Source organism: Lissotriton helveticus, chromosome 3_1, assembly GCF_964261635.1.
Source record: "Lissotriton helveticus chromosome 3_1, aLisHel1.1, whole genome shotgun sequence".
In the NCBI taxonomy this organism is placed as follows: domain Eukaryota; kingdom Metazoa; phylum Chordata; class Amphibia; order Caudata; family Salamandridae; genus Lissotriton; species Lissotriton helveticus.
In genome coordinates this window covers 557951519-557977636 of record NC_136061.1, presented here as the reverse complement: position 1 = coordinate 557977636, position 26118 = coordinate 557951519, and the positions used below count along the sequence as shown (strand labels likewise).

At 45.3% G+C, this 26118-nt stretch overlaps 1 protein-coding gene across 1 annotated transcript in view; it reads right to left on the bottom strand.

The window, feature by feature from the left end:
* Positions 1-26118, bottom strand: part of LOC144822694 (ATP-dependent 6-phosphofructokinase, liver type) — a 312409-nt gene that overhangs the window by 94396 nt on the left and 191895 nt on the right. The window contains exons 12-13 of the mRNA XM_078680480.1: positions 22036-22099; positions 10317-10463 (exon numbers count right to left, since the gene is read on the bottom strand). Of these exons, the coding sequence (XP_078536606.1) occupies positions 10317-10463; positions 22036-22099 (211 nt within the window). The remainder of the gene's footprint in view (positions 1-10316; positions 10464-22035; positions 22100-26118) is intronic.

The following is a 26118-nucleotide window of genomic DNA, read 5'->3' as shown; positions in this document are numbered from 1 at the left end:
CACCAAGAAGACAGCATTCAAGGAACGACTAGACTACAACGCACACAACAGCAAAGAACTCTTCAGCATCGTCAAAGAGCTCTCGAACCCCAGCGCCGGAACCAACAACATCACCCCCTGGCAAGAACTCTGCGACTCACTCGCCTCGTTCTTCCACAGCAAGATCGCCGACATACACAACAGCTTCGGCACACAGCCCACGCACCCAACCACCGAACCGACACCCCCCACCACCACCCTCCACGCCTGGATCCCGGTCAGCACCGAAGACACCATCCACACAATGAGCACCATCCACGCCGGATCTCCAACAGACCCATGCCCCCACCATGTCTTCAACAAGGCCGCCTCCGTCATTGCACCCCAACTCCGAGACGTCATCAACTGCTCCTTCAACACCGCCACCTTCCCGGAGAGCTGGAAGCATGCCGAACTCAGCGCCCTCCTGAAGAAACCATCAGCAGACCCCATCGACCTCAAGAACTACCGCCCCATCTCGCTCCTCCCGTTTCCTGCTAAAGTCATCGATAAGACCGTCAACCGACAGCTAGCCGCCTTCCTCAAGACGAACGGATCCCTCGACCCCTCGCAGTCCGGCTTCCGAGCCAACCACAGCACCGAGACCACCCTCATCGCAGCCACTGACGACATCCGAGCCCTGCTCGACAACGGGGAAGCAGCGGCCCTCATCCTCCTGGACCTCTCCGCAGCGTTCGACACTGTCTGCCACCGCACCCTAATAGAACACCTCAGCAACATCAGAATCCAAGAAAAGGCACTGAAGTGAATCATCTCGTTCCTCGACGGAAGAACCCAGAGAGTCCGCCTGCCCCCGTTCAGATCCGAGGCCACCGAAGTCATCTGCGGCGTACCACAAGGATCATCACTCAGCCCCACCCTCTTCAACATCTACATGAGCCCCCTCGCGGCCATCGCACGCCAACACAACCTCAACATCATCTCCTACGCCGATGACACTCTGCTGATCCTCTCCCTCACCAACGACCCAGCCACCGCCAGAACCAACCTTCACGAAGGGATGAAATAAGTAGCCGAGTGGATGAAGAACAGCCGTTTGAAACTCAACTCAGACAAGACGGAAGTCCTCATCCTGGGACCATCTTCCTCCGCCTGGGACGACTCCTGGTGGCCCCCTGCCCTGGGCAGCGCACCCAAACCAACGGACCACGCATGCAACCTGGGCTTCATCCTGGACTCCTCCCTCTCGATGACCAGACAAGTCAACGCCGTCTCGTCCTCGTGCTTCAACATCCTACGCATGCTCCGGAAGATCTTCCGATGGATCCCCACTGAAACCAGGAAGACGGTCACACAGGCACTAGTCACCAGCCGACTGGACTACGGAAACACCCTCCACACCGGAACCACAGCCAAACTACAGAAGAGACTCCAACGCATCCAGAACACCTCCGCATGACTCATCCTGGACTTCCCCCGCCACAGCCACATCTCCGGACACCTGAGAGACCTGCACTGGCTCCCCGTCAACAAGAGAATCACGTTCCGACTCCTCACCCACGCACACAAGGCCCTCCACGACCTGGGCCCCAGGTACCTCAACAACCGCCTGACCTTCTACACTCCCACCCGCCAACTTCGTTCGACCAGCCACGCCCTCGCCGCCGTTCCACGCATCCGAAGAGCCACCATGGGAGGAAGATCCTTCTCCTACCTGGCAGCCAAGACATGGAACTCCCTCCCCATCCACCTCCGTCAGACCCAAGACCACCTCACCTTCAGGAAGAAACTCAAGACCTGGCTGTTCGAGCAGTAGCAGACCCCCATCCCCCTAGCGCCTTGAGACCCTCCGGGTGAGTAGCGCGCTATATAAATTTCTTGATTGATTGATTGAATTGCACTCAGAGGGCATCTTAGAGGTGCACCCTGAAAAACGACCTAACTCTAGTGTCCTGGTTCAGTGGCTGCTCGCCAGCTGGAGCTGGACCGGAGATCTCCCATTGAAAACAGGGCACCAGACGCCAAACCAGCACCCTGCACCCGGCCACTCCTGTGTCGCTGTGGGTGCAGCTTGTGTGCTAACATGGATATCCCTTTGCCCTGTGCTTAAAATTGGGAGCGTTGCTCCCTCAACCCTGTGACTTGCCTGAGAGCAGCCACCAACCAACGGCCCCCTGGCCCCAAAGGCTAACATTGGGCCTCAGCACTTTGCACTCAGGGGCCCTAGTGCTGCTGAGGGTGCTTTTTGAGTGCATCCTTGACCCTGGGGGTACCCTTGTTCTAATCCCAGAAACTCACCCTAAAGACCAATTGCTTACCTGCAAAATCGATAATCTCATTTTTCTCCATAGGATTGAACTGACTGATTTCCTCTGAAAAAGTTCTGTGTTCTGTGTTGAGTTGCGTTTGTATGGAAACATAAGCAACAGTGTTTTAATACACAACTGTTTTACTTACCTTTATTCAGGAAATGTCTCAGTGTAATATCTAGGCATGTCACACTGAGTAGAAAAAGTAAACCAAATAGTACTCTAAAGAGCAATCTGCAAAGTAATCATCAAGTAATTACAAATATCTATTGGCTTTACATATTTTACAAACCTGTAACACCTCAATTTCATCAAATTTTGATCAATTTGTTTTGAAGAGTACAAGCCTATTTACCTGTACCAAGTCCTGGTTGGTTATAAAAATAAAATACAACTAAAGAAATATTGTTGATACAAACAACTGGTCTGAGTTCAGTCTTTGAGTGTGTGACATCATTTCTTGCCTGAGTGTGTACAATAAATGCTTAACACTACCCTCTGATAAAGCCTTACTGCTCGCCCACACTACCACAAATAGAGAGTAAGGTGTTGTCTACTTTTACCTTTGTAAGCCTTTGGGGACCCACTGGACTCTGTGCACACTATACTTCACTTTGGTATAGTATATACAGAGCCAGCTTCCTACACCAACTCTAAGGCCCTTTTGTTCATAAGGGCAAGAACGTCTGTCTCTAAAATCTAAGGGAGTGAGCTGGATAGAACATCCTGGTGGAAAGAGGGTTTGTCTGAAGGTACTGTAGGGAATAGCCCTAGAAGGTGACCCTGCAATTGATTGTGGTCATGTTCAAATTTGTGAAAACACAGGAGACACTCCATTGTAAGATGGTGGATTCAGGGGTGACTGGGGGGGGGGAAACAGGAGATTCTGAAGCAGCTGAGCCAGCTGAAGATGGCAGTCCATTTGTTGGTGAATCTGAATTGGCTATGACAGTTGTCTCAGTTGGGACTGTGGTATCGATATTTCCTGTACTGGTGATGGAACTGTAAGGCTAGGCTCAGTGAATGAGCCACAAGTAGCCAGTCCTTGAAGCATTTCAGAGAGGTGGGAGGAATGGAGCTGGCTGAGAGCCAGTTTTCTCGCAGAACAGGTGTGCCCATGATCTGACAACAGCATAATCTAAGCAGCCCTTGAGTATTTGTTTGGAAGCTTCCAACCCATCAATGACCATATTCGGGAAAGGCTTTTTTAAGTGGGCTTGGTGATTAGCAACAGTCAATTTTTCAGCTAACACAGGGCTTGGACATATCGGCTTAAAAGGCACACAGCGTTTACTGTGTAGAGGGTGAGGCTGCGAGGAATAAAGTCTTTTCACACCATAGAGTCCAGCATTGTGGATTCTCTGTCTAAAAGGGCCATGGAGTGTTTGCAAAACTGTCTTGAACCATCAGACCTCTGGTGAAGAAGTGACAACAAGAACTTTGAATCACATTGAGCAGACCACGGTCCCCTACTTATCTGTCTGTGGACTACGAATTCTGAGAAGTGTTTTCCCAGATAGCTAAGAATGGCTAAATACAGCTTCATTGAAAGGCAGTTGTGGCTCTGAGACTACAGAGAAGGGCAGAAGTATAGAAGATAGAGAAAAAAGTTAACACTAATTCTTCTGGTGCTTTTCATTCCATCGTAGAGAACAAAGAGACCTCTTCTGAAGGAGGTTTGGATGGGTATCTGTGAGAAAGCGGCTCTATATATACTGGACAATAAGGCAGTACAGTGTGTATAGAATCCACAAACCCCAAAGGTATAACAGAGATTAAAGCCAGAACTGACCTTACTCTCCAAAGTGGTAGCTTGGTCGAGCAGTAAGGCAGCACCAGAGGACAGTGTAAAGCATTTGTTGTACACACCCAGTCAGCAAAAGGTTTCACACACTCAAGAACCGAACTCCAGGCCAATGGTTATTATATCCTCAGATATAGTTGTTTTATTTTTAGAACCAACAGTTATAAAAATATACTTTTCGAGATACGAGTATTCTCATGTAAATACTTTGCAGAGGAGCAATAAGTTTGTACACACAATAATTACAGGATAGCTAATAAGTAATACAGTTCTGACACGCACTTTAGCTTTGAGCTCAATGGGTTTTTCATAGGAAAGTACAGTAGATTACTTTATGGATTACTTTGGGAGTTCCAGGACTAGATCTTAGATTCAGTCCTGGGGTCTAAGCTGAAACCAGATTAGCAAACACGTTTTAGTTACTGTGATGAATTTTCCTGAATATAAAGCTGTTTTAAAAGTTCACACTTAGAAACTTTTCAAGATGATTCTGACAATGTTATCCAATGGGCGGAAATTCAGGTTACAGGTGAAGCACGATCGCGTTACTTTTGTAACCCAGCACTAGTCTCCTAGGGGCAGCATTGGGGGCTTAACTCAAAACAGGTAGGTAATTGCGTTTCAGTATTACGTATGATTTTTAAAGAATATTTGCAGTTTTCAAAAGTAGACACTTTTAAGAAATTTCATAGAAAAGCAGACAATAGGTTCCTATTGAGAAAATACAGGTTACTAGTAAACCCTCTAGGGATTACTTTTGCGGTTCAGTACTGGGCTGAAAGGTACAGTACTAGCTTCTTCCCTGATCACAGGTGAGTATCTTCGAATTCGGATTTTGGCTGATTTTATAGGAATATTTTCAGTTTTCAAAACTTCACACTTAGAAAAATTTTGAGTCAAAAATGGGTCAATGTTATCCAATGGCAGGTAAGTGAATTACCCGTTTCCAGGTGAGTACTTGATTGGTGAAGTTAGGGTTCTGGGCTTAAACTAAGGGGTCCCCCAGAGTCAGGTGAGTACAGTTAGTTCAGTCCCAGCGGCACAGGGGCGGCCAGGTGCAGAGGTAGGTAGGCCCAATGTTATTCAATGAGGGAAAGGGGGCCTTCGGTTGGTGGCTGCTGGCTAGCAGGCCACGCGGCTCTGGGAGCTGGGCTCCTGGTCACTTGCTCTGGGCAAGGGGGGGTAGTAGGATAGAGCAAAGAGGTCCTAGCCAGCGGCACTCGGGCGGCTCGGTGCAGGGTGCTTTTGAGCCGTCGGGCGCTCAATGTTATCCAATGAGGATCTTGAGAAAGGAACAAAGGCTGCAGGCTCGGGGGCGGTGACTCTCCAGGGGCGACCAGCACTTCAATCAATCAATCAATCAATCAGGGGTTTGTTAAAGGGCGACTACTCACCCGTAAGGGTCTCAAGGCGCTAGGGGTGGGGGGGGTGCAGGTTCCATTCCATCAAGGAGGGGGTCTGTCGAAGAGCCAGGTTTTGAGGTTTCTTGCGAAGATGGGGAGCGATGTTGTCTGTCTGAGGTGGAGCGGAAGGGCGTTCCATGCTTTGGCCGCGAGGAAGGAGAAGGAGCGGCCTCCCGATCTGGTCTTTCTGGTGCGGGGGACCACGGCGTAGGAGAGCTGGGCTGATCGTAGGGTCCTTTGGGGTGCGTGGAATTTGAGTCGGCTGTTCAGGTAGGCTGGTCCGGTGCCGTGGAGGGCCTTGTGTGCGTGGGTGAGCATCTTAAAGGTGATTCTCGCCTCGACGGGGAGTCAGTGGAGTGTGCGCAGGTGCCGGGAGATGTGGCAGTGTTTTGGCAGGTTGAGGACCAGTCTTGCGGCGGCGTTCTGGATGTTCTGTAGCTTGCGGATGAGGTAAGTTGGGATCTTGGAGCACAGGTAGGTACCCAAAAGGGAGGCACAGGGGGATGCGGGGCACCGGGTGCAGGGGTGTCTTTGGGGGTTGGAAAAGCTTACCCTCGGCTGATCGCGGTTGGGGTGGCCCCTGGTTCTGAGTCTGCAGGTTCGTCGAGGAGGGTTTTTGGGCACTGGACTTCGGGTCCCAGTCGCCGGGGGGATGTCCTCATGGTCTTGGTTCGGGTTGGCCCGGCCCCGGCTCGGCTGGTGCAGAGTGGGCTGGTCCGGAGCTTCCTGGTGAGCACCAGGTGTGTTGTTCCAGCAGAGCCTCTGCTGATGGGAGTCCCAATCTTTGAGAGGGTCAAGGCAGGCAGGTCCTCTGGGTGTCCCAAGGTTGCTGTCCACGGAGGTCGCCGGGATTAGGCAGGAGCAGGTTCCAGGATCAACAGGCCGGTAGGGTTGGGGCCAAGTCAGTTGTTGTTGCCCTGTTGTTTGCAGCTGCGCGGCGGGTCTTCCTCTTCTTGATCTTCTTTCTTCTTTTGACATCGGGATCTGAGGAAGGAAGGTTCAGGGAGCCCCTAAATACTAAATTTAGGGGTGTTACAGGTAGGGCAAGGGCCAGGACCAATGGGTCCCTGTCCTGGGATGAGTACACCCCCTAGCCTGCTCCTCTCCTGTGAGAGGGGGGCAGGAGCCTAGCTGGGATTGGGCAGGACTCCCCATCTACAAGATGGCCGGAGCCTGGGGTTGTGCTTCACCTCGCCTCCTCCACCTGAGGGGTGGAGTTGGCACACCCCCTTTCCTGACGTGGTTTTTCCCGCCAGTCTTCTCAACAGATTGGGGGTAGGACTGGTGGGGGGGCTGGTTGCTGGGTACAGCAAATGGTTTGGAGAAGCTCTCAGAGGCAGTATGCCTTTGAGGCTTCCCCCGTCCATCCTGGGGGAGGAGACATAGCACCTCGCCCAGGATGTGCTTTGTTGCAGACCCAGGAGAGCGGGCGGCTCTCCACGCAGGGGTCCAGCAACATGTCTGCTGTGTTGCAGCCTCTGCAGCCACTCAGCCCAGACGTGGATTGTAGGTTCGGGTTTTGGAGAGCATCTCTGAGATGCCCTCTTGTGCATGTTACATTAAATCCCATACTGGCATCAGTGCAGGTTTAATGTGCTGAGAAGTTTGATACCAAGCTTGTCAGGCTTCAGTGTAGCCATTATGGTGCTGTGGAGTTCGTAATGACAACCTCCCAGCACCATATACTCTGAAATGGCATCACTGCACTTACAGTGCCCAGGAATGGTCCTGGGTACTGTAGGGGCACAGGGCTCATGCACCTGTGCCCTCACCTCTGGCATAGGGCACCCAGCTAGAGGGGTGACTGAGGTATGCCAGGGCAGTGGGTTCTGTGGGCATGGCACACAGGGATGTGTGCCATGTCGACTCTTATTTTAGTTCTGTACCTAGGCACTCAGCCTGCAAAGGCAGGGTGTGGGTACCAGGGTACAGGGCCCCTGAGGGTGGCACAATCAGTGCTGCAGCCCTCAGGGGTCTTCTCTGGCCACCATGCCCTGGGTACCTAGGGTACCATTTACTAGGGGCTGACAGGGGCCAGAGATGCCAATTGGGTATTTTGTTTCAGCATAGTTTTTAGGGAAGGAACACAGGCCCTGGGTACCTGATTGGCAGGGACCAAGGGCACACTCAGTCTAAGCACACCAGCAGTTCAGAAAAAAAGTGGGGCCATACCAAGGCAAGAAAGATGGCACTTTCTCACAGTATAATCCTGTGGAGAGGAGCCCAAACCGCTTGCACTTTGGAAGTCAAGATATAGGCCAGCATGAGTGATGCAGTCATCAATTTCTGTGCCACCATTCCGTAACGAATGCAAAAAGAACAGTTGATGGACAGAATGCAGAACAAGGTCATACATTCACCCGAGTACAGAGATATGGGCCTAAATACATTGTTATTTTGCTCACCATGCCATTCCAGTTTGGACCCAGCTATATGCAAATCAGTCTTGACCCTGTGCCCAATGGGAACAGTCCAGCCCTAACTGCCAGGCCAGGTCCTCCCTGGACTGGAAACAAACATCCTAGGACCGGTTTCGGGCTTTCAGCCCTCATCAGCCAGGATAGCTTGACTCCAGTGGCATGGAGAGCAAGGGTCCCACGTCTGGGCATAATCGTCCCACTCGGGGTGACAAATGCAAAAAGAACATTTGATGGCATAGAATTCAGAACAATGTCATACATTCACCCCAGTACAGAGATCTGGTCCTATATCCATTGTTTTTTGCTCACCATGCCATTCCAGTTTGAACCCAGCCATATGCAAAACAGTCTTCGGTCTGGACTGTTCCCATGAGGCACAGGGACAAGACTGATTAGCATATGGCTGGGTCTAAACCGGGGTGGCATGGTGAGCAAAAGAACGATGGATTTAACCCAGATCTCCTGACTGGGGGTGAATGTATGATTTATTCAGCATTCCGTCCATCATTTGTTTACATAGCACCATACCGTATGAGGCATGGCAAAAGCATTGGAGTTGAACCCAAACAGTTCTTCCACCCAAGCAAATCTCTAGGCCCCAGGAAAATATTACACCATGTAACATCAGAGTTCAGAAAACAGTTCATAAAATTTCCTTTCATCACTCAAATGATTTCAGCTGACCTCGAGGATGGTGCTGAAAGTTACTCTATGGGTGTCTGCATCAGTATCATAGGCAGAGTCGGGAAACTGTGGACTGCACACCTTATAGAGCACTGAATTTTTGGATGGAACATGAACCGGAGCCTGCGGTGGTGCAGCGTGGGAAGGCATCAGATTGTTATCCACCAGAATTGCCAAACTAACAGTATTTTGCCCGATCTTGAGGAGGGGACAGAGGGCACTAGAAGCATCCAGAATAAGTCTGGCAAAGCTAGCCGGGAGGCCTTGGCCTGCATGGCATCAGTCAATCGAGTAATACATTCTGGCTTCATCTTTTTCAACATCAAAATTGGTGTCAGGAAACACAGTGTTAAGGCTCTGAAAGGTCACAGGAGGCAGATCGTTTCCTTGATGCAGAAGAGGACTTCTCCCCCACTGCATTTTTCGTAGAAAAACTTTTTGGGAGATCACTCCCTGTCCCTGAGGGGCGCTTACCTGAAGGAGAAGGGGAACACTTTGACACATTGCTAAAGGCCTTACTAAAAAAAATAATATTAATTAAACTCTTGTCCTCCCACTCCCTGATTACCATTAGGAGCAACAAAGAACACGACGTATGGGCTGTAGAGTTATGGTTGGAGCAAGGACACCACAAGCAGATGTCAAGTGGGTCGGGCAAGGACAGTCTAACAGCTTATGCAACAGATTTCAATTTGACCCAGTCACCGAGGAATATGATTGGTGAACATTGAGAAGTGCTCTAGATTTGTGGAAAAACACTAAATAACACCAGTACGCAAGTTGGGAAGGTAAAGTTCGGGATCAAATCTGGCACCGTAAGGATATTCATAAGGTGAGCAATCTGCAGGAATGTGCATCCTTCAGAAATAATTTTGAGCTAAATCAAGGTCTGATTTTAAAACAATAGGGGAATGCCATACAATTGGCTTCTAAAATACACTTTGCTTCCAACACCTACACCTACAGCATTTCCATATCATTGTGTACCCTTAAATTGTTCACAATAAAACATATATGCTTGAAACATAGCATGGAACAGACACAAATCTTAAATGCAATTAGTATTCTTACGTCTTTTGGCATTTAACAGTTGGCATTCGGGTAAATATTATGGTGTAATCTGGATCAAAATTTAAATAGATCTTTAAGACTTTAATAATATTTTATGAGCTAACATTGTGAAGTGGTGCCTTTAATCCTTACCCATTCAAAGGTTACCTTGGGTTTCTCAACCTTTCTTTGAGGCAAGTGCATTACTTTGCCAATCGTAAGTGAAGTAACATCTTTTGGCGCTTCATGCACGTTTTAAAAACAATGTAATTTTTTTTTTATTGCCTATTTTTCTTTTCTTTGCATAAAGACATGATTAACCTTTTGAGCACAAGTTTGCTTTTGCCTTAGAAACGACCAGTTTTCATATTATAAGGGATGCATACAACTTCGTTTCCATGCACCTTTGGAAACCCGCTATCCATGCCTCAATCAGCTCTTAAGTGTGAAATGTATCTAAGCTAAACATTAACAGACCGTAAAAAGTTTACTTCTTTTAGAAATATCTCCTGTGTGGATGAGGGTTTTAGGTCCTTATTCTATATTAGACTTAGGCCAAAAGATTTCCTCTCTAGCAAGAACCTTCAATAATTCAAACATAAAATTAACGCATGCCGTTTTTCTTCCAAATCACCCCCCAGAGCACCCTGTAGAAAAAATGCCTTACCTGTCCTTTGGATAAACCTTCAAAGCCATCATTCACCAGGAAGACCTGGTGACCATGTGAAATTCCAATTCTCACTGCTGACCTAACTGCAGCATTCATTCCGGCTGCTGGAGCGCCAACGTTAAGGATAGCAATGCTGAAGTTGCTCTGCAGATGGAAAAAGTAGAAGGACAATAAGAATTTAGCAAGTGTTCCTTTTGCACCCAATACACTCAGGGCAAACAAATACAACCAAAGATGGCAGCCTCAACTGCTATGGAATTAAGCAAAGGTATAGCATTCAGCCCATCTAATCATTCAGAACATATTATTACATTAAAATGAACATAAGGTAACTGGCACTTTCAGCATTTTATAGTTTAATCATTCTCAAAATTCGGAACATGCTCTCCTCTGCAACGATCTGTATTACAGAAATGTTCAGCTGCCTGATTTTTTTTAGAAGTACAGGTTCAATCATTTATATTTTCCTTAAATTAGAACGCACGAGTTAGCACCCCATAAATAGGTTTCCCCTGTTTATTGCAGTCACCAGAATTCCTTGACACAGTGGGTAGGCCATTCAATTGTACAGTGTGCAGATGCTTCTCCAGCACCTGGCTCCGGCCATTAGGCGGAGCGCCTCTGCCCAATTCAAGCCAACAGTGACTACAGACGATTCCTTTGCTACTTCTTTCTGAATCAACCCTCTCAATGATCATTATATTCATCATTTAAAAGAAGGACTTCATTATTTTGCGAAGCTGATGGCCATCATGAGCTCTGAATGTATTTGAAAATGCACTCAGGGCCGGACTGGCTACCGGGCAGTTGTGTGTGCTGCCGAGCAGGGGGATGATTTCTCCGTGGTATGTGCGTATTTCGTTGATGGGGACCTGCGTGCGCTTAGAAAAAAAAAAAGCAAAACGAATTTCGTTTTGCACACACAGGTCCCCATCAACGAAAGCATCCCCCTGCTCGGCAGCACACACAACTGCCCGGTAGCCAGTCCGGCCCTGAATGCACTGCTCCAACTAAAGTCGTGTGTGAACACCATTGCAGCGGTTTTCATTTCATAAGTATTTTAAATACTACTAAGAATCAAAAACTTTGTACTGATTTCGACTTCAGTTCACTAGTCACAATAAAAAAAAACATTTACATTTATCAGCGTCTCATTTTGCTTTAACAAATTTCTGTTCCATGCTTTAGAAAGTTATTCCCAATTCACACCTTAAAGAAAAAATAAAGGCTTGTTTTTACGTTTTGCATTACACTGTATGCGCCGTTCTTGCCATCACCCTGTAATTTAAGAGTGATCATTATTATAAAGCCTGAGGGCTAGCTTCTGCCTTTGCAGTCTAGGGGCCTGATTAACAGTTGCTCGTAATATTCCAACATATGTGTAAAATCCAATGTTCTCATAGTTCGAAATTGCAAGTTTCAAGGCATTTAACATATATAATTATGGGATGCATTAAATGACAACAGAAATTAAAAATCGGCAGGTTAAAAGAGCAAAATTTAACAGGGGAAAATATAGGGTGTTTACCGTATTATGTGAATTTTGCTGTGTTAAACACCAAAATCTGCACGTTATTCCCATTAACTTGTGATAAATAACACTTATCTCATCTGATAAGGAGTATGTTACTTACCATGAATGCATCTATTTGTAGTGTGTAGTGCAGCAGATTCACATACTATGCATACTCCTGCTATCCAGTGTTGGGCCTGGACTCTGCAACTTGTTTTCCTTGAGGAAGTTTTATGATCAGCGTCGTTTCTCATGCCCCACAAGGTATTGCACATGTTCAACAGCTCCTTTGTTAGATAATGTTTTTTTCCCTTTACCATATACAGAGTGAGGCTATAGTTTGCTAAGTTAACATTTGCAGTTAAACATGCTGTATTATGTGTATTATTCTCACCATCCAATACCTGCTGAGGAGGCGGGAGAGCGCATGTGAATCTGCAGCACTACACGCTACGAATAGATGCTTACAGGGTAATATACACCATTTGTAGCATGTGTTGGCTGCAGATACACATGCTATGCATAGATTGTAAAGCAGTAGCCCTCTCGCAAAAGCTGGCTTTAGGCATGAGATGGTGCGTTTGTTTGAAATAATGCCTGAAGGACTGTTTGTCCAAATAGAGCTTGTTGTCTTACTTGAACAACCATATAATGTTTTGTAAATTATATGGGTTCATCCATGTTGCAGCTTTGCAAATGCCACTAAGATATATTTTCCAAAAAGGCCATGGTTGCTCCTTTCTGGTCGAATGAGCTCTTGGCATTGTTAACATTAGATTTGCTTTAGCGTAACTAATTTGGATACATCTGACAATCCATCTTGCTATTCCTGCTTTTGAAACAGTCTTTCCATTATGTGGATATGAAAACAAAACAAATAACTGTTGTGTTTTCCTGAAGGGTTTTGTACATTCAAAGTAGTAAAGAAGTGCCCGTTTAACATCCAATGCATGTAAGGCACACTCTGCGATGGTCTTTGGTTTTGGAAAGAAAACTAATAACTCTAAAATTTGATTCAAATGGAGAGGCGGTCTAACTTTAGGTAAGAACTTTGGGTTTGTTCATGAATGCACTTTGTCTAAGAACACCTGGAAATATAGTTCTTCCACAGTGATTGCATGTATTTTGCTAACCCATCGTAAATATACTATTCCGACACAGAAGGCCTCCTTACATGTTAAAAATGGTGGCCCCCAGTTGTGTTAGGACAATTTTTATGTTCCACGCGGGTACAGGAGGTGTATGTGGTGTAAATACTTGTCTTAATCCCTCCATGAAGGAATACAGAAAAGCAATTGGTGCTTCCTGTTTTTGTAGGTATGCTGCAATGGCTGCTAAATGTAAGCGTATTGAGGTGTATGCCAAATGTGCCTTCTTTTTTTTTTAAGTAAAACAAGCATCAGACTAGTTGTTGTTCTGTTGGTGAAGAAGGGTTGATGTTTAAGGACACAGAGTAGTGGACTACAGTTTTCCATTTTGCTGCATAGCTAGCCCTTGTGGTTGGTTTTCAGGCCTCCTTTAAAATAGTCATGCATTCTTGAGATAGATTCAAGTATCCAAACTCTATGACCTCAGGGACAGATTGCAAGATTGAGATGCTGTTTATTAGGATCTCATCCTGCCTCCGCTGTGAGTCTGAAAGTTTGAATAGTTGGGTAGCTTCTCGTGCAATACTAGGGATAGCTCTAGCAGTGTTGTGTACCATGGCTGTCGAGCCCATGTGGGAGCAATCAGTATTAGGGTCATTGAAGTCGGAGTGTCCCAACCATGTATGGAATGAGTGGGAGAGGAGGAAAAGCATAAGGAAATATCCCAGACCAGTTCATCCATAGAGCATTCCCTTTGGATAGTGGGTGTGGGTATCTAGATGCAAAGCTTTGGTATTTTGAGTTTTTGGCGATTCCCTTTGAGGATTGGGGTAAGCTGTTCCAGATACAGAATTGAGAATTGCTCCTAGGTTTGTTTGTACCTGGAGTGGTTGGAGATGAAATTTTGTTGCATTGATAGTGAAGCCCAATTGGAGAAGTAGATTGATTGTGTTTTAATGGTCTATTAGACATTTGGCTTTGGCTGGATTCTTGATCAGCCAATTGTCCAGATAGGGAAAGACATGTATGCTTTCTCTTCTTAATTTTCTTGCTACAACAGCTAAGCATTTTGTGAGCACACTTGGGGCTGTTACCCCAAAACGTAGCACCTTGAATTGATAATGACGTCCACCTACATATACCGTAGGTATTTGTAGTGTGCTAGGAGGATTGGAATGTGGAAGTATGAGACCTTCAGGTCTAATGTAGTCATGAAGTCGCCCTTTTGTGGTAGTGGTATTAAATCTTGCAATGTGGCCATATGGAAGTGTTCGGATAGTATTTAACAATTGAGTGGTCGTAGGTCCAGAATAAGCCTTAGTGAACCGTCTATATTTGGTATGAGACGTAAAGGGAGTAGACTCCTTTGCTGTGATGTCTGAGTGGGACTAGTTATATGGCCCCTTTAAGTAGTAAAGCTTAACTTCTTCCTTTAGCAGATGTAGATGCTGTGGCTTTAACATTTGCCATTTTGGCAAGATATTTGGTGGCTGTTGAGTTAGTTCTAGGCAATATCCCTGCCTGATCATTTCTAGTACCCATTGACCTGATGTGATATTTGGCCACAACAGTGGAATTATTGTAACCTTCCCTCTACTGGTGTTTGTATTTGTTCTCAATGCCAGGAGTTGGCCCCTGGATTTGACTGGGTCTTTGGATATAATGAGGACTGATCCAATCATTGGCAGATACTGAATTGTGCTCTCTGCGCAAACGTGTTTCCACTAGGAAGTCAGTTGGCTCCTTTGTAGTATGCATGGGAGAGTTTGTGGCACTCTGCCGCTCTTTGGATGATACTGTGGTATGAGGAGGCATCATCTGGAGGCGACGCCTTAGTATGTGTGGGTCAGGCAGGACCACATCATAATCATCTCATGAGTTGAGGTATGGTGGGTGCCCGGTGTTCCTTGGGAAAACGGCGTCCTGTATCTCTTCCAAAATATTCGATAAAAAAACAGCAGTCTCTCTAAAATGCGGTGGCAAGAACGCTCTTGAACATTCCTAAGTTCAAATCGGTGGCGCATCTACTACTTGGCCTGCACAGGCTCCCTGTGAAGAGGAGAATTTCCTTTAAAGCCTTGCGCCTAATGCATAAGGCACTTCATGGTACTGGTCCTCTTTACTTTCAGGAACTATTTATTTACCTGGTACACTCCCAGTAGAACGCTGAGATACAGCACAGAACACAAGGTTCCGATCCCGAGAATTAAGTGATTAAAATGGGGTTGGAGAACTTTGACATTTCGGGGGGAAAGCTATGGAATTCCCTCCCTCTGGCCCTTCGTTCCCAACAAAGCCGGCAGCTGTTCAGAAAGCAGCTGAAGACCTGGCTGTTCCCGGCGACCTAGCCCTAATAGCACAATGACTCACCTTCCTGGTTGCTGCCCTGTCCAGTCATCTTGTTTCGCTCAGCGCTAAGACACCCTTGGGTATTGCACGCTTTACAAACCTAATTCATTAATTCATTCATTAATTTCCCCTCTTTCACCTCTTGTGGAGAAGGTAAGTGTATTTGTGGTGACTCTGGGGAGCTAAAAGTTAGTCGGCTTGGGGACCAGTGTTCTTGTGCCACTATTTTTTGTGGAAGCTTTAGCAAGGATTTTTCCTGAACCGGTCTCTTGACATTTTTCTTACATTTTTCCTGCATAAATTGTTGCAGTCCTTCAAAGACAATGTCTTGGTCTTCACTTGCTCTTTGCGTTTCAGTCTTTTGTTACTTTGGAGCTGGTGGTGTCTCCTCAGAAACTTTGGGTGGCTTTGGAACGCCAGACATGAGACTTTCTTCTGGCCAGAAGAGTGTCCATGTTGGTTTTCAGTCCTCTGAACTGAGGACTGTTTCAATTCTGATGCACTTGAGCGTTTCTTTGGATGTGATGATTTTCCCGGACTCCCAGCCTGCTTGGCATCCTTCCATGTGAATGTGTCATCCGGTGCCAACTCATGCTTTGGTGCTGGTGGCTCAGTTGATGGCAACTTGTGGTTAGGAGCTGGGCGTAGTGCTTGAGTCGTAACCATGCTGTGGCCTTGTTACAGGATTGGAATCGAGAACGTTCTCGTCCCTTCTTGGCGCAGAGGCGCGCTCACGGTGTCGGCCTGAGCCCAAGGGCTGTGGTGCACCATGACGAGGCAGGGGTGGTGGAGGTGCCTGTAAGATCTTCTTTACACGGGAGTCAACAGTACTCACAGTAAGTGGCGTTGTCTTGGACCTTGGACCAGATCCATGGATCAGACTTGGCGAGTGTGGGCCCCTTGTTATGAACCTGAGCGTGTTCTTCCCCAGAGGATGAATTGGAAGTGACGTAGTAGGCTGGGTGATGACCACACCATCTCCTACCGGAGCAGCTGGTTTGCTTTCCACACTGCTGTCGTGCAAGAACTCTGCCTCAACTGCCAGTCCCATGGTGTGTGCTAGGTGTCGATCCCTATGGGTCCGAAGTGGTTTCTTATTTTTGAACAAGTCGCACACTAGGATTCGTTTGCGTGGTCTACTGGGTCTCCGGTCACATTCTCTCATGATTGTAGGCCACGCGGGTGTTGAATGCTGCAGATCTCCGACACAGCCAGTCCAAGCCCAATGGCAGAATTTTTTTAATAACAAAGGAGCCGTTGAACATGCACAATACCTTGAGGGGAAGGGGAAATGACGCACAACACCAATCATAAAACGTCTCGATAAAAGCAACTTGCAGAGTCCAAGCCCAACACTAGATAGTAGGAGTATGTAGAACATGTTGTTCTGCAGCCAAAACATGCTACGAATAGAACGTACCTCGTGGTATCGTTATTTATCAGGGGCGATAAATAATGCCTGAACTCGTAATCAGACCATAATTATTATAACTTATAGTTCTCCCTCCTTGCTTGGTGGTGCTTGGCTGCCTCAAAATGTTTTAAACTATTGTGACCTCCACAATAAAAATTAAGCTTAAAAAAATCCCACTAACATTGTGTGCAGTAAGGCATGATTTATAGTGCCAACTGTTTTAAATTCAAATAAATCGGAGAAGCAGGTGTCCCACAAATATTTTATGAATTAACAATAAAGAAAACGTGTGACCATGTACGATACCTTAGCCCATGACCATCTGAGGTATTTGAGGGACTCTCAAAATGGAAGCACTTGTAAACATCAAAGGCTGGCATCCAAGTAGTCAGACATAACACCCTGTCTCATGATAAATCTTTTTGAATGCCATTTCCATGACTTATGTGCCCAGCCAACAAAATATCTTTATTTAGAGAAACGCTAAAAATGTTGGATTAATTCGGACTAAAATACAAAAGCGAAACTGTAGTTTGATCTGTCAATGGCCTATGTTTCATAAGGCTCTTTACCCTACTTTGCAATTGAAGGGCTTATTTTCATTTGATTTTATGTTGTGGTATATTCACCCCTTTACATCTCTGCACTTTAAGCAGGCATTAAGATCAGTGTTTCCACTCATAATACAATAGGTCCTTAATACAGACTTCAGCTGTAGTTCCCCCACTGGCATAGATAAGGCTTGGGGAGTTACTGCTCCATCATGCCACCCTCACCAGGGGCTGGAGAAAACGTCTACCAGTGAGAAATCCCCATGCAGGATCTCACCCCTCATTGCTGGACACGTTGGCAGGCCATATATACAAAATGGCTCCCCTAAGCCAATAGGACTCTGTCCCCCTCACTCTTGGTATTGATGTAAAATACAATTTTAGATTAAGTTGCTGGCACGAAGGAAAACATTTAGAAAGCATATTGAAGTAAAGGAGCAACCCCATATAGATTTGGGGATTCCCTGCTTTTCTGAGACCTGGGTGGCACTCACACAGAAGGGGAGTCGGCTCTCCTGTGCACTTCAAAATGTCTGATTCTGGAAAGGTGACGGGTCAGTGGAGCATCTGCTCATCTCAGAGATGATGGGTCTAATACGGGAACACTGCAGAGAAAGGAAATCAAAAAGCAGGGCTGGGACCTTTGTAAATTTTTGTCAGGCATATATCTATATAATGACATTCAGGTTTGATCCTTTAAATATCCCCAGAGCCAGTTTTGGGGTTATCATAGCTGGAGTCACTCCTGTTGGGACAGAGTGCTTCTGGGAGAAAAGGCAGGACAAAGAAGTGGGCGCTTCAAAGGACACCCCAACCACAGATGTTTTTTCAAAACTGAGACACAAAATCACATCTGTGTCTGAAAACGGATTATAAAAAGGGGCACTTGAGTCTCAAGTTGTCAAATGGTCAACTAGTTGAACTGTGGCTGTCCATCAGCATGGAGAAGCTCAGCATAACTTCTGCCTGCTGTAACCAGGACTGGGGACAAAGTTCTGCTAGTCTCCCTAAATGGCGCTAGGACATCCCCCCAAGGGAATCGAGCAGTTGCCCTTAACCTGCTAACGTTGACCTTGAAGCTGAATCGCCGGATGACTCCTGGGCCTTTTGTATTGCAACATCAGCGGGAGTGGGTAAGACTGACCCTTGGGCCGCAGAGCCCTTGGGAGAACTTGTTCAGCATATAGCGCTTTGAAAGCCATTGTGGAACTTCTAGGGCTCATACTTCCTAGTGGGGTCTGGCCTGGATGTGGTCTCACATGAACGGGGAATAACCACAGCTGGCAACCCATAGAGTGGGATTTAGGATCTTGCCTGGAAAATGATAGATTGTCGGCCTTAATACGACTATGCATCTTGTGTATTGTGTGCCATATTGGACTTTGTGTTCATTTACAAACACTAACTTTCCTTCATAAAAGCAAGTATTTGACCGCAACATTTCTTGATGTTGCAGAGTGTGTTCAGAGTCTTGAGCCTTGGACTGCTCAACTCATCATACCACTGGCAGTCAAGTGCTGAAGCTCAGAGCCCATAGTAAGCGGGTCCCCAGGACATCAGGAGTAAAAGGCCTCAATAACCATGGTTGAGCACAGTCACTCCAGCTTGCTCCTTGGCCATCTGAAAGGTGTTGACTGATGGCAAGTCTTTTGCTCCCCAATGGGAAAAAGTTACATTACTAAATCTGATCTGTCTAGAACAGGGGTCTCCAATGGATAGCTTGCAAGTGCCCTGGAAGAAAGTTCCAGAATTGCAGCACAGTATGTAATTATCCGAGTCTAGCCACATTGCGACAGTCTGTAGAGCTTAAAAAACATAACCCCCTGTTTCCACCCAAGTCACATGAAGATTGGAAAGGCACACTTGATCAGTCATACAGAGTGTGTGGAAAAGATTAGATGTTCTTGGGGTGCTTTTACCTAAAAAGGCATCCTTTATAGAAAAATGTGTATTTTAGAGAACGTGATATGCTAATGTTTGAAATAGAATTATTAAAAATCCAAAACATATTTACAGCTGTTCTTTGAATGGTAATTCATGGAGTGTTTGGGGGATTTATAGCAGTTAGTATTTTTTTATGCAGCTTTGGTTGTTATTTCATTAGTCATTTGAAGGCATTTTATGCTGCTAAAACGTTTCCCAACATAGTTTTTCAAGATGTAATCTTTTACAGAAAGTGAAACTGAAATTATAGTTCTAACCCGGAGTTAGGACAGAAATGTTGTTGCCTGCACTGGATACAGAATTGTACCTTTTACCTTGAGTGACCTGGCTGCATATGGAATTGGCATCCTGACTCTTGTATGTTAAACTAGTTAGTACACTAAGGCTTATGCCTATCAGTGGTACGCCAAGGTCCACAACCTGTTGTGTAACCTGGAAGGGCAGACCACACGTTCCCTCTTTTGTGACAGAGGACCACTGTTCAAGTATGGGTTGCTGACATTAAGTGGTGGGTGTACTGATTTGTGAGGATTAATAGTCCTGAGCAGATCCTCTCTTTTTTTGGAGGAACCGGACTGACTGGTTACACTTATATTAAAGTTCTGCCTCAGTATAATACCCAAATCTTTATGCTGACAATTCATATGTGTGTCGAGAGCAAGTATGCATTGTGTATGTGTAGCACATAAATGACTGGCCCATGGTTTAGCCTGGTACAGGATGAAGGGTGGATACCACTTCCCAAGACAATGTGTAATGAGTGAACGCCTGTGGCTGGAGCTTGAAGACCAGACGCTGAAGAGAGGGAAGATAGAGGTAGGGCGGCCTTTAAAAATATTATGACGACCTGTTAGCAAGCGGTAGCTGGATAGATTTTCACAAGCACTATCATTTTGAGGAAGGGAAGGAGGAGAGGGTGAATCAGCACATTCTTATTGCCATTTCAGTAAAGCTGCAGAGTCTCCACACTTCATTCTGCCCACATTTTGGGTGAAGCTGCTTGGAACTGGCATCAGCACTGCCTGCTGTGAGAGCAATCACATTGCACAAAGGCTGTGTCTGCACTACAGCCAGAAAATGTCATCTGACAGGCAGCAACCTCATACCTCTGTAGCACCTTAGACAACAGATCAACATTTCCTGCAAGGAAAAGGAGTAAAAGTGGGACCAACCCATCCCAAATGTTTCAGCTCCAAGCTGCTTCATTGACCAAGGAAGTGCTCCGCGGAGTAATCAAAGTGCCGTTGTGCAACTAGGGCCAGTGTCCCCATGACAGCCCATCTCCCAGAGGTAAGGAGTCATCACCTGAAGTCTGCACAACTTACGGTAGAAGTGGAGGGTCTGCCTAGCGCCTAGAAGCCTGCCTACTAAGAGAGTGAAGGTGTGTGTCTAGCCCTGAAGGAGGAGAGTTTGTCCAGGTGCAGACACCAAGTCCTGTTCCCAGCATGTGCACCCGCCAGAAGAAGCCAACTACTATTGGAAGCATTGCTAACCTTAACCAAGAAGTGAAAGGTTACCTGGTTTCTCTACATGGTTCATTTTGGTGAATTGCGTGTAGAAAACTACCAGTGCGCTAACTGCTCACTGTGTGATGTTCCGAAGAGGATCACTTTCATCTTGTAGTGGGGAGCCCACCCCACAGGCCAGAAGCTGCAACTGCCACGGACAGAGCTTTCATTCCAGCTGCACTGTGAACCCGAGTGGCTCCAGTGAGGGCTGTGGCTGCCATCTGTGGTCCCACATCCCTTCTGAATATGCTGATGGTCAACTTGAGAAATAGAGAACAATACGGACTGCAGCTGCTAAAGCTACATCCCTTATGGACGGGTAACATAGAATAGAAAGAATAAGACTAAGACTGTATCTTAAACTGTAAAGACTAGCCTGCTGTTGGTAGCCTAGCATCAGCAATGTGAATAGTTTTAGCTCAAGATCACACAAAATGACCTACCAGTTGATAATGCATGTGATCACAGTGACATTGCACCTGTGCTGTTTGTTACCTATATCCTGCTACCTCCTTGAGATATTTCAGTCCCGGGAAGCCCCATGGGGATGGGAAGGAAGCACTTGAGGTGGAGGGCGGCTAGCGGGAGGATGCAGTGGAGATAACCAAAACCTGTTTTAAACCCCTTTAGTCTGTGTAACATTCGTTTTTGCTGTGACATTAAAGTACATTTCTTTTTTGAGACAACCAAAGGGTTGAAATGATTGTGTCCGATTGTTTGAATTCTGTATTTTTGTCCAGAAGTACCTCTCTGCAAAGCATATGTATTAATATTATTATGTATTAGTATTAATACCTTTTTAGGAAAACGGTGGTATCTGTGCGGATACCATCTAGTTTGGACTACTGCAATGCCCTTATAACAGCGCCCCCAAGCGCAGCATTCAAAAGCTGAAGACTGCTCAAAACGCAGTAGCAAGAGTACTTCTAGGAAGCTCTAAATTCGACTCTATTTCCACAGCTTCACTCCATCTGCACTGGTTACCGGTAGCTAAACGGATCCAGTTTAAATCACTTTGCATTGTCTTTAAATCATTGAACAATTTGGGGCCAACGCAGCTTGCAAACATTCTTAAGCCATATATTCCAGCAAGATCCCTTAGGTCAGCCAAATTTGGAAACCTAACTGTTCCTAGAGTAAGGATGGCTAGGTGGGGTAGCAGGAGCTACACTACAACAATAACTAAACTGTGGAACTCTTTGCCAACCTCGCTTAAAAAAAAGACAAGCCTGTTAAAATTTAGAGAGGGCTTAAAAACATGGCTTTTTAAGACATAATTCCTCAGCTTACCATACCAGACACAATGAAATATTTTGGCAAAGCAAATAAATTGAAAATTCAGCAGTTACCTTAAAGGTTGCAGGTTTCTGGTGAGCAAGAAGTTTGTAAATATTCCAATTATTTTCAAAACTCCTGAAACAAAATAGTAGGGTTATCTTTAAAGCAAAAGTTGATCAATTAAAAACAAAAAGAAGTCGCATTTTGTTTAAAAAATGTACCTACTTGTTACAATAGTTGTCTAGTATGATTATTTTTTCTGTACTACGCCTACCCTGCCATCAAGTGGTCGAGTCAGAAAATGTATTTTGTTTCTTCTAATGCAACAGTTTGTGATATCTGCGGACCCATTGAATCCTAAACAGAACATGAGAACACACGCCTAAGCAATTTCAAATATTTTAACCTCAAAATACTACCCAAAAATACAGACGCAAGTATATATAAAACACATACACAAATTAGGGCATATTTGATGTAAAGATGAAGCAATACGCCACACCATACATATCTCTGTAGGAGGCTGGCTCTGTATATACTATACCAAAATGAGTTATAGTGTTTACAGTGTCCAGTGGAACCCCAAAGGTAGGCAGAGGTAAAAGTAGATAGCACCTTACTCTCTCTATTTGTGGTAGTGTGTGCGAGCAGTAAGGCTTTGTCAGAGGGCAGTGTTAAGCATTTGTTGTACAAACTCAATCAGCAAATGAGGTCTCACAAGACTGAACTCAAACCAATTTTGTTTGTATAAAAATATTATTAAGTTATTTTATTTCTAGAACCAAGCCAAGCCTGGCACAACCTGGGGTGGAACACCCACCTGCCTAGCTCATCTTCCCACCTGTCAAGGTGCCAAAGGGGGCTTTGGACAAAGGGGTCGGGTTCCTCTCCAGTGAGGGTAGCCAGATTCGCATTTCAAAGGTGGCAGATCTTTGTAGCTTATCATAAATGTCAGTGTTATCCTGAACTCACTGGTAATCCAGAATGCCACAACCGTTACACACCGTAACTTTATTAATCCCCAAGACTTTCCAATGTAAACATTCTCCCCACGAGAACAGAGATAACATGAAACACCATAAGATGACCATAAGTGTGACACACGCTAACGAGAACATGCTCACGAGAACACACAAGCTGAATAAGACTCGCGTGCACTCAACAGCTCTGGCACTGGGGACCTGGTTAGCAGGAACTTGGCGCACTTCCAGACGAAATCATATCAATTAACAGGCGAAAAGTGGGGGTGACCATGTCAAAAAGGGCTACTTTCCTACAGGAACATATATTTTGAGACCCAAGAGGGCATCAAGTATAAATAAAAAGCAGATATTTTGTTGAAACATTTGTATTTTCAGGAAAGCAAACCTCTGCAGGCATGTCACAAAACTGCACCTTTGCAACTGTAAAATGGACAGGCCAAATATAAGCTGTTAGTTCAGTCTTTAATAAGAACATGTGACCCAAACTTATGCTTGTAATCACAGGAAAACAGATTGTAGTATATTTACCTGCATTTTAAAATGCAGTTGATTTTAATTATTGTAGGCTACAAAGCTGTTAATTGAAGAACTGATACAAATTAATTATTAAAGTTGCACATCCCAGCATGCATAATATTTTTCACTAAAATATGGACATTGCAGTACATTTGTATTCTGTGATACACTGTGCAAATACATTTTGTTGCTAGTGAATATATCGACTTATTTTAATTGCAAATTGTGTCCGTATTCTTTCATGATAAAAATGAGTTTGAGTGAAACAATAACGATCTTCAATAATATAGAGAAGTCATCGGTAGAAAAAAAATCATGACCCTATCTGTTTGTACCATCCTTTGGATCTGTGTTTAGTACATTGGGTTGTCATAAAGAGCTTCCTATACTGAACAAGCAGATAGCTTTTTCGAAAGCAGCTGCGATATAAAGGTTTACATGGAATACCTCTCCAATGCTTGCCGGTAAGATAGTGAAGCGAGTAAAGAGCTCCCTTACGGCGTAAATAAATTCATAGAGCTTGAATCCCACCGGGACTGACTCGGACTTGTACCTTTTGGAGAAGGATACTTCTAGTGCTCCTTGTTAGTAACCATCACATAAAAGTGAGTAAGGAAAATGCTACTTACCAGTTTGCATCTGTTCTTGGCATGTGGAGCTGCAGAGTCGTATAGTGTGCATTAGATCGCCACCTGGTGTTGAGCTCGGATGATTGCAGGTTGTTGTCTTCTTGGAAGAAGTCTTTGTAGTCACGAGATAGGTGAATCCTCCCTTGGACAATACTGCGCACGGGCATCGACTCCATCCTTAGATTGTTTTTCGCCATGATGGGAAATGATGGAGTAGTAGAAGTAAAGATAAAGAAAAGGATGTCCATGCGTGTGCATCTAATTAATATGATAACTGGAACGGATACAAGTCCCGGGGAGGCGGGAGGGCGTATACGACTCTGCAGCTCTACATGCCAAGAACAGATGCATACTGGTAAGTAGCATTTTCCGTTCGAGGCATATGAGCTGCAGATCGTATACTGTGCATCGATTGTGCATCAGTGTATCCCCTAGCGGTGGTCGCCTGTATCCGTTGCATTATTCTGAAACAGTGTTCTAAGGACAGCTTGGCCTACTGCAGCTTGCTGCTTGGCCTGCACATCAACACAATAGTGTTTAGTGAAGGTGTGTATTGTAGACCATGTTGCTGCCTTGCATATGTCCTCTAGTGGTATATTTCCTAAGAAAGCCATAGAGGCTCCTAGTTTGCGAGTAGAGTGTGCTCTAGGAGGAACTGTCAGTGTACGTTTATCCTTTCGATAGCATATTTGTATACACTTTACAATCCACCTGGCAATTCCCCCCTTAGAGATGGGGTTGCCTTTGTGTGGGGGAGAGAAAGATACAAATAATTGTTTTGTCTTTCTGAAGGATTTAATCCTATCTGTGTAGTATAACAGGGCTCTTCTAACATCTAAGGTGTTTAAAGCCCTTTCTGCAACAGAGTCCGGGTTTTGAAAAAACACCAGTAGCTCTACTGATTGGTTAAGGTGAAAAGGAGTAATAACTTTTGGCAGGAATTTTGGATTAGGCCTAAGAACCACTTTTTTAGTATGTACTTGAAAAAATGGTTCTTGTATTGTGAATGCCTGTATTTCGCCAACTCTTCTGAGAGAGGTGATGGCAACAAGGAAAGCAGTTTTCCATGTTAGGAATTGCAATTCACACTTATGTAAAGGCTCGAAAGGGGGTCCCATAAGTCTTGTAAGGACCACGTTTAGGTTCCATACCGGAGCAGGTGGTAACCTAGGTGGGATTATACATTTTAATCCTCCCATAAAAGCTTTGATTGCAGGTACTCTGAATAGAGATAGATGTTGTCTATTCTGTAAATAGGCTGCAATTGCTGCCAGATGCAGGCGTATGGAAGAATAAGCTAAATTGGACCTTTGTAGGTGTAGAAGGTAGCAAATTATATTTTGGATGGAAACATCCAGTGGATCAATGTGATTATTGTTGCAATATTTTGCAAATCTTTTCCACTTAGCGGCATAACACGCTCTGGTAGTGGGTTTTCTAGCTTCTTTAATTATGTTCATACAGTCTGGCGGTAGGTTTAAGTAAACAAACTCTAAGACTTCAGGAGCCAGATCGCCAAATTCAGTTGGCTTGGTTCTGGGTGTCTTATTTCTCCATGGTTCTGTGTTAACAGGGAGGGCGTGAGCCTTAATTTTTGATGTGGAACCAGTGAGAGATCTAGCAGTGTGGTGAAGCAGCTCTAGATGGTTGATATGGCACAGTTTTTGTTGATTGTTCCATTGGCCTTGTGTGGTATAGTGTAAGAGATGGGCTCCCCATCCTGTGAGGGATGCGTCTGTCGTGAGCATTATCTGTGGAACAGGTTCTAGGAACGGCCGTCCCTTTGTCAAATTTTTGGTGTTCCACCATTGCAGAGAGCGATATGTACGGCTGTCTACCAACACCAGAGAGCTGACCTTGAGCCTGATTCCACTGTTGTGCTAGACATTCTTGTAATGGGCGCATTTGCAGTCTTGCGTGTGGAACTATGAAGATGTAAGACGCCATCATGCCTATTAGTCTCATGAACACTCTGGCTTGGAGAGACATATGGTGTTGAAATATGGAGACTAAGGTCTGAATGCTC